At 55.9% G+C, this 11988-nt stretch overlaps 1 protein-coding gene across 1 annotated transcript; it reads left to right on the top strand.

Moving 5' to 3' along the window:
* Positions 1–853: 853 nt before the first annotated feature.
* TMEM151B (transmembrane protein 151B) lies at positions 854–9775 on the top strand. Its single transcript, XM_062489220.1, has 2 exons — positions 854–946; positions 7929–9775. The coding sequence occupies exons 1-2, from the start codon at positions 854–856 to the stop codon at positions 9363–9365; spliced, it is 1530 nt and encodes a 509-aa protein (XP_062345204.1). The 3' UTR covers positions 9366–9775.
* Positions 9776–11988: the final 2213 nt, after the last annotated feature.

The raw sequence follows: 11988 nt of genomic DNA on the forward strand, positions 1-11988 counted from the left end.
GTGTGTGTCCTCCCTGTGAGTTTAGATTGAGGGTCTGAAGACGCTTTTCCACTCATCCCTATAACCAAACAGGTTAGCTCTGTGGAAAAATAAGCTGCAGTTGGCTCCGCAATAGCTAGCTGAGAACCTTTGGGCCCGGTGCAGATCACAGAGCAGGGGAAGATCCTGTCCAACCTAAGCTTTTCCATGAGTGCCAGCATCAGCACTGATGGTCACCACTACCCCACTTCTACCGACCAGCTGGGGTGCCCACAGATTAGAAAAGCAGACGGGGCACTTGTAAAGTGCTCCTGGTTCTCCCGCTTCATCCCGAGGGAAGGAAAACCCACGGGACCCCTCACCTCTTCCATCAGCTGTCCAGCTGGGACCGAAACCAGCCTGACGACCCCTCGGCGCGGCTGTGGGCGGGCGCTTTCCCCGACAGCTCCGGGCGGCAGCTCCGCTCCTGGTGGGGCTCGGGAGGGGCGGCTGCACCGGGCTCCCTCCCTCTCTGCCGCCGGCCGACGCTTCAAGGTCACCCGCCGCTCCGCTCGGGCGGCCGCGGATCCCGCCGTGCCCCCCATCCCCATCCCGTCCCCGCGCCGTTCCCCCCGCCTCCGCCGCGGCCCTCCCACCGCGGCTCTGCCCGCCCTCCGCCGCGTGTAGCGGCGCTGCGCTGCGGCGGGGCCGGGGCCGGGGCCGGCGGGCGGCCAGCGCTGCCGCCGAGCCGCGGCTGGGGGCGATGCCTCCGCGCCGCCCGCCCGCCGCGCCGCCCCGCCGCCCGCCCGGCCACCGGCGAGGCAGCGCCCGGCGGCGGGCGGGATAATGCAGCTGCCCGGCCCGCAGGCACCGCCAGCGGGGCGCCCCCGCCGCCATGTCCCCCCCGGCCTCGGCGGCCGCCGCCAGCGAGGGAGGCAGCAGCACGCCGGTGCCTCCGGAGGAGGAGGCGGAGGGGGCCAGAGAGGAGGTGAGGAGAGCGGCCGCCCCCCCGCCCGGGGCTGCCCCTACCACCCTCGCTCCCCGCCCGCTTTGCATGGCGCGCTCGTTGACCGCCCCGCCGCGGGCCGGGCCGGGCTTTACCCGCACAGGTACGGACCCGCTCGCTGCGAGCCCCTCTCGCCCTCCTCCGGCCCCGGGGATGCGATGAGGGCCGGCGGGGCGGGGGGGGTTTGGAGGCCGAGGGTACCCGCCCGTCGGTCCCCGCCGCCGATGGGCTGCTCCGCTGCGCCTCTCCTCCATCGCTCGCCCGTCACCTGGAGATCGCCGCGGAGCCTCCGGTGCTGGAAGGGAAGCAGCAGCCGGCGCCGTCCGGAGCGGGGGGACGGGGCTGGAGTGGCCGGGTGGAGGAGGAAGGGGAAAAAAAATCACAAACGAGAAGCGCGGGTCACCGTTTGGGCTAACTGCCGCGGGCAGAGCTCGTTATGCCTGCGAGAAGAGGACGTTGAGACCCCCTCCTTACTGTGCGCTGGCTTCTGAGGGCATCCAGGATGTGGCACAGCTGCCTGGGTCACTGTAAGGGAAGATGCGATGGGCAGCAGGGTAGAGGGCTTGGGGACATGGCAAAGCCAGGGGCTGTTGCTGGTGGCTGCTCCCAGCTAGAGGTTGGCTGGGGAAAGTGGAAGGTGCAGACTGGGGCAGCCAGGTACCAGCGCAGCATTGCCTCCAGGTGTGCTGCAGTCTCCCTCAGCAGATGACTTTTCTGGAGTCCAGGCAGCAGATGCCAGAAAGGGTCAAGAGCAGGGTGCCCCGTGCCTCGGGAGCACCACCAGGAGGCAGGTGTGCCAGCTCTTTTGTCTGCCTCTACAGATCCTGCTTGCAAGCTTGGGCTCCCCAAGCAGAGAGAAAGCAGCTGCACTGGCTGGTGAGACTAGCTTTATGCTGTGACCCATGGAGAGCAGCTAGGCAGTGTAGGAAGGGCAGCATTCTCCTGCTGTGGTGGGCTGTCCTGTCTGGTGAGACCACAGCTCAAAGGGCAGCTTGGAGGGGTACTCAGAAGCTGGTGCATCACTTCCCCTTCTGCTGTTGAGGAGCTGCAGTTTGTGAGTGCTGCATAATCCTGGTATTCTCTGTCTCCTTGGCTTGGGCAGAACATGCATACCCATGCATGGTTAATCTATATATACATACTTATATTTAGATATAAATAATTGCAGGAGAAGAATGCTGAAGTTCAAGGACTGGGAAGCTGCACAAATATTGTATACTCTGCCTTGTGTCTGTTCCTCTCTTCCTGCCTGCATTCAACAACTCCTGATGACCTGAGCCCAGCTCTTCAAAGAGATCCTGACGAGGGTAGCTAAGCTGTGAGGCACTTTTTTAGCATGAGGACGTGCTTGTGCCATGCTGCGATGTGGTCTCTTCCTGCAGGTGCTCTGGCAGTGCTGGTTCTACTTTCAAGACAGCACAGACTTTTTGGAGGTGCCAAAGCAAGAGCCAGTTTGGGTGAAAGAAGCGTAGCAGGGGCAGTGCCCAGACTAGTTTCCCTCACCTACAGTGCCCCCTGGCTCGCAGGGATTATAAGATTGTCCATACTTCTGTTACTCTGTGGAGGCTGCCAACTAGGGTGTCAGTATAATACTCCATGGGAGCGGGCAGAGAGGCTGTAGTCCATGACCTGCTCTGGTAAGGCTAAGGGCACCCTTCTTGTGGCCAGAAGCTATCACTGACTTGCATGAAGCAGCTGGGGGAGGAGAGGGAAGCTGCAGCCTTTTGTGATGGTGCCATACTTGCTGATGTCTCATCTGATGCAATGAGCAGAGATTTTAGTGGTGAGCTTGGATTTATGGACTGACCTAGTGCAATCCTCTTGTCCTTAGAACTGTCAGGAGGGGACAATGTTCCTCCTCCCCTCTAGTGCCTATGTAATGCCATACGGGCTGTGCAACATCCTCGTTTTCATCAGAATCAGCTGCTGGTGCCAGCATTGCTGAGTGTCCCTGCAGTGTGGCTGAATCCCACATGTCAGGGTCCATTGGCCAGGGTGACTCGGAAGCCAGAGGAGATGTCTGGAAAATGGGAAGCGTGCCCTGTCCTGTTTGAAGGTGCCTCATCTTGATCTCTCAGGTTGCTGTGTCTAGGAGCCAGGCAAGGCTTCAGGTTCTTCAGTTTGTCCCAGAAAGGCAAGTAGCAAGAGCTACTAGCCAGAGCTGACTGAGCCCTTGTTCCATCTTGGCATCACATGCGTACACCCACACTTAGTGGTGGTGAACTGCATTTCACTCATCAATGCATACTTGGAGGATATGCCAAGGGACAAGCTCTTCAGCCTGGGAACAGGCAAAAACACGTCCTTGTACTGCTGCTCAGGTGGGATCTGATGGAAGGAGCCAGTCCTCCTCCAAGCTGCTGTGTAAAATGGACATCTTGGTACCACTGCAGGAGCTGACTGCTGGCAGGATTCCCTGTCTTGTCAATGCCCAGCCTTCCTCTGTCCTCTGCAGTTGGCAACACTGCCAGCCAGGGACTGAATCACCTCTTGTTGGCAGGTAGTTCCTGAACCTGGGTTGTAGGCATGGGGTGTGTGATGTGGGTGGGACCATCCCAGCCAGGAGTTGCCAATGTCCAGAGCCTGGGAAGACAGAGGTAATTCCTAGAAGTAACTGGATCCTCCCTACCTCTGGTTTTCTGGGGATTTGAGGGTCAAAGGGATCAGGGCTTTTTCATTTCTTGCATGATGTAAGTGAATCCTGGGGAAGAGCCATGGAAACGGATGCTCAGGAGTCCCTCTGGAGTCTCCTGCAAGCTGCTGCCACCACCTGGCACTTGGGAGCTACCTGGGCCTTCAGCCTGCTGCTCTGGGGCTTTTTTTGATGGTTTTGACAGCCCTCTAGAGGGCTGTCTCTAGGACACCTAACCCTCTGAACCCCAGGCTGTCTCGAAAAATGAAGGTTTAGCATTCTGGAGGTGAATTGGAGATTTCACAGAGGTCTCTGCAGGGAGAGGCGGGTGAGAGACATAGGAGGCAATGACATGGAAACACTTGCTAAAAAAGGGGACAGCGGATGGGGCCAGGGCCAGGCCGTTACAGAGAGTAGCTTGAAGAACTTAAAGGGTTTTAGTATTCAAAGTTGCAGGGGTGATTGTGCTTGGCCACTGAGGTGCTGGTCATGTTTGTCCCCTTGAGGCTGTTTTTTCAGAAGAGAATCCCCCAGAACTCAAAGGAGTTTAGTGCAAGCAGTGCCTCTGCCCTGTGCATTGTGGGTGTCTCCTTTTGCTCCATGGCTGGTTGTGAGTCATCCCCTCCATCCCTCCCCACACATCCCGAACACCAACTGCAAGTGTGGGCCTCCATCTCTCTTCACTTTAGGGGCAATGCCAGAGGCCAGTGCCACGCAGGAGGGAAGGGATGGGAGGCCCAAGCAGCAGCCTCCCTTTTGCCTTTCCCAAGATGTGTCTCAGCACCTACTAAGGGTTGCCCCATGTGTTCTATGAGGTGAACTGAAGCCCAGAGAAGGGAGCTGGTTGGGATCCCACAACAGGTTCGGATAAGCTGTGGCCAGCCTTTCCCCCTAGCACTGCAGAGATGTTTCAGTGCATCTGCAATAGCAGATTTGCTTGCAACTCTTCAGTGCTGGAGCCTGAGCAGTGAGGGAGGCTCCTGGTGGTGGAGGGAAACCCTGTTTGCAGTGATGTAGGGCAAGTCTTTTGCCTCATTCCATCAGACTGCAGCAGGTAGATGACGATGGCATTTATATCAGTGCCTGCTCTCCTCCTAGTGACACTGTTCTGAGACAGATTTCTCTTTCCCCAGCTATGCTGGACTTATCCAAGGCTGGTTAAGAGCTCAAGGAGACAACCTTATTCAGCTGCTTCTGTAGGGGAGTCTGTGGAGCTGATTATTTGCTTCTGTGAGCCCTTTGCAGCCTGGGAGAAGAGCAGGGATGCTGCAGTTCCTACTGGGATTAGACTCTGCATCTGGCTCCTCCTCCGTCTCTGCTGTGGTTGTATCCCGTCATTGGCACTTGATCAGCTTTCGGAAACCCCACCAGTGCAGCCGAGGTGTATGTGTTTTACCTCAAAAGCCTAGGACAAAGCTGGGTTGTAAACAGTTTACAGCAGGGGTTAGTGTGAGCCCGTAAAAGCGCTGCAGTATCTAAATACTGCGTAGTCCTAGGAGGAGACTAATGCATGGACTAGAGCCCTGCTAACACAGTTCCTGGAACCAAGCCTGAGCTGCATTGTGCTCCCTGCCCTGGGTGGGTAACCGCAGTGGGGCTTGCCTACATCTCTGCAGGCTGACAGCCAGCATCTGCCTTCTCCTGTGACACAGGCCGTGAGGAATGTGAAGGGCTGGGGAGTGACTGTGAGGTGGAATTTGCTCTTCTGAGACAGACGTGTCCAAAGACCTATCATTCTGGTGCCCCTTCCCCAGCTGGCAAATGAATGAGCTGGATGCTTTGCTTTATTCCTTGTGCTCCATTTGCAGATCTGCCTCCTAAACAAGGTGCTGTTTCTCAGCATTCACACCCTGCAGACATCCCAGGTTTGGCATGTACCACTCCAAGGGCCCTGTCCCTCCCTATGCTCCTCCTTTGGCTGAGCAGCTCCTTTAGAGCCTCACAGTCAGAGCTGCTGCTGCCAGGCAAAGCCTGCAACGCAGAAGGCAGCCGTGAGAGAGGAAGCCTTTAGCTGCCTGGGTAGTGGTACAGTATTCCAGCATGGGAGAGCTGTGCTGCAACCAAGCAAAGACAGAGGGGTCCGATCAGGCTCTTGTAACTGCAGCAATGACCTCAGGAGGGAGAGCACAGCTCAGGTGGCTCTGCCTCCTGGAAAGCCCAACCCCCTTCTTCTCCTTACTCCCTTTTGTCTTACCTGGGGTTGCCTTCTTGCCCCATGACTGTGAGGCTGCTGCAGTGCTCAGTTGCACTGGAAAGACTGGGCTGCACATGTGTACATGCCAGCATTGCCAGCAGAGCCACCCTGCACCTTTCTGAGTTGCCTGCAGACCAGCACCACCCCACCTGCCAGCCCTGGGCTCTCTCTCTCTCTGTCTGTCTGTTTCCAGGTCTTGCTCCCAGCTAATGGCTTCAAAGAGGGGAGCTCAGCATTACTGATACCTGGGATTGCCAGTGGGATGTACCACCATTCCCCTTGCCAACAGTGGTTTCTCTGGATGTGCTGCCTGCTCTGCTCATCATGGGCTGGCTGTTGGGGTGGGCAGGCAGGGGACCTCCATGCCTCTAGACAGAAAGCTCTGTTGGAGATTTGGGCAGGATCCAGCCCTACTGAGTGCAGTGACAGAAATCCCATTGCCAGGCTTTGACAAGGGTGGGGAGGAAAGACTGGCCTTTAGGACTCTAGAGGACCAAGCCAGGAATGAGAGGCTCTTCAGAAGAGCAAGATGCATTTCTTAAAGGAAAGAAGAGGCACAGATCTGCCAGTGGCCTTGTGATCTCTGGTCCTTGCTTTAATTTTCCTTTTCGTGCCTGAATGAAAGTGCCCCTCCTGCTTTCTAACAGTGTGAGCCCGTTCAGTTGTTCAGGATTCCTGGATGAGAGACCTCCTCAGCCCAGCATGCTCAGGAGTGGAGGATAAAGGAGCCAGGCTTGGACTGCAGTGCCGTGAGCAGTGTCATTACAGCTGGTGTTGGCCCCTGCCACAGCAGAGGGGAGCTCAGGAGCAAAGGAGCGTCTGCCTGCAGGTGCAGAGGGAGAGCAAAGCTTGAGGCCTCAGAGTTTTGTGGCATCTGCACAAGGCTGGGGTTCTTGACCCTGTCTGTCAGGTTGCACCTTTGGAGATTGCTGGATGAAATCTTCCGTATAAGAAAGCAAATAGTTACTTTTCCTGTTCTTTTTTGGGTGGGATGATGTCAGATCTCACAGAAAAAGCTGGATCAATACTGGAGACTTTAGTGTTTGCAGAGTGACAGAGGTTTCCTTAACCAAGTTTTTATCATGGGTTTGTGTGAAACCCTGCAATGTTCTATGGTAAAGGCACCTGTGCAGTCCCTCTAAAATGTCCCGTTGATGAAGTTCTGCCTTTTCCTTACCATGAAAGACCTAAGAGCAGTTTTTTCAGAAGTGTGGGCTGTCACAACTGAATCCTAGTGCAAGCAGGCACATTTGCCAGCAGCTGTGAGTGGCCTCTTGCCCTCCTTGCTGCTGCAGATTGGTAGGATGCTCTTCCCTTCCAGCTTGAATACTTTTTAGGGTCTTACTCATATTTGCCTTCTCTCCTACCAGAGATGGCTGCATTTCAATTGTGGAAAAGTACTTTCTCATTGGTGTGGTTTATAAAGCACTTGAGAAGCACTTTGGAGCTCCTTAGGCTGCCAAATGTTGTAGTGGGAATTGACATTACCAGACACAGACCTTCCCAGCTGCAGAAGGTCTGTTTCTCCATCGTACGGGCATACCAGGCAGCTTGTGCCGCCCTGGTGGAGAAATTGGAATGTTGCCGTTAGTCATTACTGGGAAGGGGGGGAGAGACTCGTGTGCAGTGGGATGAGCTGTGGTGAGGGGTTCAGGTGGGGTGACATCAGTTAGAGCTGCCTGTGCTGGTGGGGTGGGTGCAAAAGCTGAGGAATGTGGAGGAGATCACGCAGACTCTTATCTTGTGCTCCAATAGCTCTCCCTGGGAAGTGGCAATGGTAGGGGGTTACTCCCTGTTGAAGAAGGGGAATGCTCAGCGTGCTGCTGACAGAATTGTCTTTTGCCAGTCTCCCCCATGTCCAGCTGGGCTCTGTCTGTCTCCCAGGGAGGGGCAGAGCACCAGAAAGGGAGGTGGGGGGGACAGTTGCCTGCACTGCATGCCCGTCATCCTGTGAGAGATCCCAGCCCCTGCCCTGCCTGCTGAGGACAGGAGCCCCACGGCATCTGCTGTTTTGTCTCTGATGGCAGAGCTATAGGTGCTACCACAGCACTCTGCTGCCTGCTCCCCTTCCCCTGCTGCTGCAGCCTACTGACTCCTCTCTTGTTTTCTCTCTCCTTCTCCCCGGTCCCCCGGAGCAGCAGCGGCCAGTGAAGCAGTCTCTCAGCAAGTCCCTGTGCCGAGAGTCCCACTGGAAATGCCTGCTGCTGTCCCTGCTCATGTATGGCTGCATGGGAGCCATGACCTGGTGCCACGTCACCAAGGTGACCCGGCTGACCTTTGACAGCGCTTACAAGGGCAAGTCCATGATGTACCATGACAGCCCCTGTTCCAACGGCTACGTCTACATCCCCTTGGCTTTCCTGGTGATGCTCTACGTGGTGTACCTGGTGGAGTGCTGGCACTGCTACACGCGCAACGAGCTGCAGTACAAAGTGGACGTGGAGAGCGTGCACGAGCGTGTGCAGCGGATGCAGCAGGCGACCCCCTGCATCTGGTGGAAGGCCATCAGCTACCACTACGTCCGCAGGACCCGGCAGGTCACCCGCTACCGCAACGGGGACGCCTACACCACCACCCAGGTGTACCACGAGCGGGTCAACACCCACGTGGCAGAGGCCGAGTTTGATTATTCCAACTGCGGAGTTAAGGACATCTCCAAGGACCTCATTGACCTGGAGAGCTACCCGGCCACACGGCTCCGCTTCACCAAGTGTTTCAGCTTTGCCAATGTGGAGTCCGAGAACTCCTATTTGACCCAGCGGGCCCGCTTCTTCACAGAGAATGAGGGCCTAGACGACTACATGGAGGCCAGGGAGGGGATGCACCTCAAAAATGTGGACTTCAAAGAATACATGGTGGCCTTTTCTGACCCAGACAACCTGCCTTGGTACGTATCTCACTACGTGTTCTGGGTGGCAGCTCTGCTGACCCTATCCTGGCCCCTGCGGGTGCTAAATGAGTACCGCACCTCCTATGTCCATTACCACGTGGAAAAACTCTTTGGGTTCGACTACGTGGCAGTGACACCGGCTGAGGAGCGCTCCTTCTGCCGGAGGATGCCCCGTGTCAACACGGTGGACAGCACCGAGCTGGAGTGGCACATACGATCCAACCAGCAGTTGGTGCCCAGCTACTCGGAAGCAGTCCTGATGGACTTGGTGGGGCTCTCCAACTGCACCAGCTACTCCGCTTGCCGCTACGGGGGCTACCGGCAGAACTGTGAGCGGTGCCACAGGACTATAAGCAGCTCCTCCATCTTCTCCCGCAGTGCTCTGAGCATCTGCAATGGCAGTCCCAGGATTCCCTTCAGCAGCAGCCGCTTCTCCCTGGGCCGCTTGTATGGCTCGCGACGCAGCTGCCTCTGGCAGAGCCGGAGTGGCAGCCTGAACGAGCAGAGCTGCCCCACTGAGCAGACACGCCTCTCCAGCCAGGTGACTGTGGAGGAGGAAGACCCCCCTCCTTACCAGGATGCCCTCTACTTCCCCGTCCTCATTGTACACCGCAATGAAGGCTGCCTGAACCACGACCACCGTCACCTCCATCGCAATGGGTCCTGCGTGGAGACCTCACTGTGAAGGCAGAAGGCGGTGAGATCTCATTGTCCATTGCCTGGCCCAAGCCAGGCAGGACTTGGGGAGAGGAGCACAAGGGTGATAGCCTAGGAGGACATCAGGATGGAGTGGACATGGCATCCTGCTCTGGCAGCCAGCAAAAGCTTCCCCCCATGTGGCTCTGACCTCCCAGAGGGGTGGATGTTGATGCTGCCCCTGACATGGCACAGAACTCTAGACTGATCACCACACGCAAAAAAAAAAAAAATTCAACCAAACCAACTGCAAAACCGTAATTCATGGTATCAAGACCCAAAGGGGGGAATTAAATGACAGGTCTGATGCAGGGAGGAGGTGACTGGCTCCAGGCTGGCTCATGCTCCAAGGATCAAGCAGCCACCAAAAAGCACCCTGCTGCACCTCTGCCCACCCTGCTTCCCACACTGGAGCGAGACCCCTCACAGGGAGGAGGAGAGCAGGCCCCTGGGAGCAGGGTGTCACTGCCTGCGAGGGAAGGTCATGGGTACTCAGGCACGTGGAGCTGAGTGGCAGGTTAGAGCAAAGGCTGAAAGCCACGAATCTGCCTCTTCCCCTTTTCCCCTGACCATTCCCCACCCTCCCCACTTTTTTTTTAGACCTTGCTCCGACTGTTACTTTGTTCTCCCTGCTGGGAATGGCATTGCCTCCAGAGGATCCCAGGCTCAGCTCCTTAGGAAGCTTCAGTGTGCCAGCTGTGAGTCAGCATCCTCTTGGTAAAGGGTTTTCTGTTTGGGCATACAGCACGGGGCAAGGGATGAATGTGCAAATCCAGATGGAGCAGAGATCTGCAGCGCTTACTGATGTGTTTGCTGGAGGAGGGCTCAGCTGGAAAGAGAAAACAGGAGGCCCCTGGTGAGCTGGGAAAGGGGAAGAGGATGGCATGGGGACAGACATCGTGGTATCAGGTGGCACATCAAGTGGCTGGGGATCCTTCTTGGCTTTGAAGTGAGTCCTAGTTGGTTCAGCCAAGCATCAAGGAAGTCTCTGGTAGGTTCAGCTGCAATTCACCTATTGATAATAGAGCAGCAGGTTGGTGCATGTCTGCACGAGTGAATTTTGCATGAGATCCAGCTGGGCTGTGGCTGTGGACTCTGAGCTGCAGGATCCTGGAAGCCTCATTTTAGCAGAAAGCTCTGAGGGGATAGGAGGGACAAATGCAATAGCGTGCTGGAGCATTGGGAAGCTTGGCTGGGGAAAGGAGGATCAAAAGGATTCTGTTTCTGTGGGACCCCATTATCGGTGCAGGACCCATGCAGGAGGCATCTGCCAGGAGGGATGCTCTGCAGAACAGAGGCTGAGGATATGTTAGAGGAGAACCTGATGAAAACTAAATGTTTGGCATGGCAGAGATTTTTGCAGGGAGATGTCAGGCTGTAAGAAGTGAGGTGACTTCTGTGTAGCTCATTAGCTACTGGGTTCTTCTGCCTTGCTCTTGACAGGGCAGGTTGCTCTGAACTTTGTGCTGCCCCTTCTACCCTGCTGCAAAGGATCTCAGTGACATTGGGCAAAGAGCCTTCCTGTCACTGAAGCTGCAAGTGTTTGCAGCATGCAGACACCCAGTTTTTCCTCCTCCAGCAACACAGCCCCAGATCTCTTGTGTCCTTGTTCTCAGGAAAGCTGTCTCCTTTTCCATCAGGTCTTTGCTGGGGAGAGCATGCCAAATCAGGCAGCAATTTCTCCAGACAGCACTACTCCTCAGCTTCACCCCGCTTCCCTCATGAGCTGTGGTGAACAAAAGCTAAGAGCAGCACGTGGCAAGGGCAAGTCCATTGGCACCTGGGCATTTGTGCTTGGTGTCTGCCTCCCCATCTGTTGCAGAAGGGCAAACAGTGAGGCACTGTATTTAGTCCTGTTTTTAGTCCAGCCATTTTCCTCCTGCCAGGTGTTAATGAGAGTTCTGTGTCTCTCATAGTGCTGCTGTACTGCTTTGCCTCCCAGGTCTTGAAGAGGCTGCAAATGCACCCATGTACCACACTAGTCCTCTTTTGAAAGCCATCTCCTACTGGCAAGGCTGGAGTGGTCAGCACCTGTGGGTGTTGTAGGGCTCCACTCTTCATTTCCCCCAGAGCAGTTTGTTCTGCTCTTTATGCCTTGCATGTCCTGCTTAGTGTCTCTTGCCCTTCGGGTCAGCTTGTCCTCCTGGATCTTGGGTGCTAAACTACAAGCAACAGTGGTTTGAACAGGCAGTCTCTTAAAATCTCATTCTGTTTATGATTCTGTCTTAGCATCTGCCCTTACTTTCACTACCAGAGCTAGGTGTTGGCTTAAAGAAGAGGGTCCCTTGGACGACAGAGAAGCATAAGGTCTCTGGTGTAGGCACATCCCTCTCTGCGTTCTGTTCTCATTATTTTTGGCATAGATTCAGACTGGGCAAAAGGAGCCCAGGGTTTTCCTTGCTTAGTAATGACATTTGGCTTGCTGTGCACTCGTGCTTCTCTCTCCAAGGGCCTAATGTAAGCCAAGGCCAATGTGGAGTGTACTCTGACTCCAGGGAGATAATGGTGTGTGCTTGTATGTCCCAGTGAATTGAGACAGTGGAGCTGCAATGGGTCATTAGTGAGGAATGAGGTCCCCGCTTGTCCTTCCTGACATGTTCTCTTTGAAATCT

The sequence above is a fragment of the Cinclus cinclus genome, chromosome 3 (assembly GCF_963662255.1).
Source record: "Cinclus cinclus chromosome 3, bCinCin1.1, whole genome shotgun sequence".
In the NCBI taxonomy this organism is placed as follows: domain Eukaryota; kingdom Metazoa; phylum Chordata; class Aves; order Passeriformes; family Cinclidae; genus Cinclus; species Cinclus cinclus.

Coding starts and splice junctions, on each gene's coding strand:
- TMEM151B (XM_062489220.1), top strand. CDS start 854: ATGTCCCCCCCGGCCTCGGCGGCCGCCGCCAGCGAGGGAGGCAGCAGC. Junction 947..7,928: donor CGGAGGGGGCCAGAGAGGAG/GTGAGGAGAGCG, acceptor CCCCCGGAGCAG/CAGCGGCCAGTGAAGCAGTC.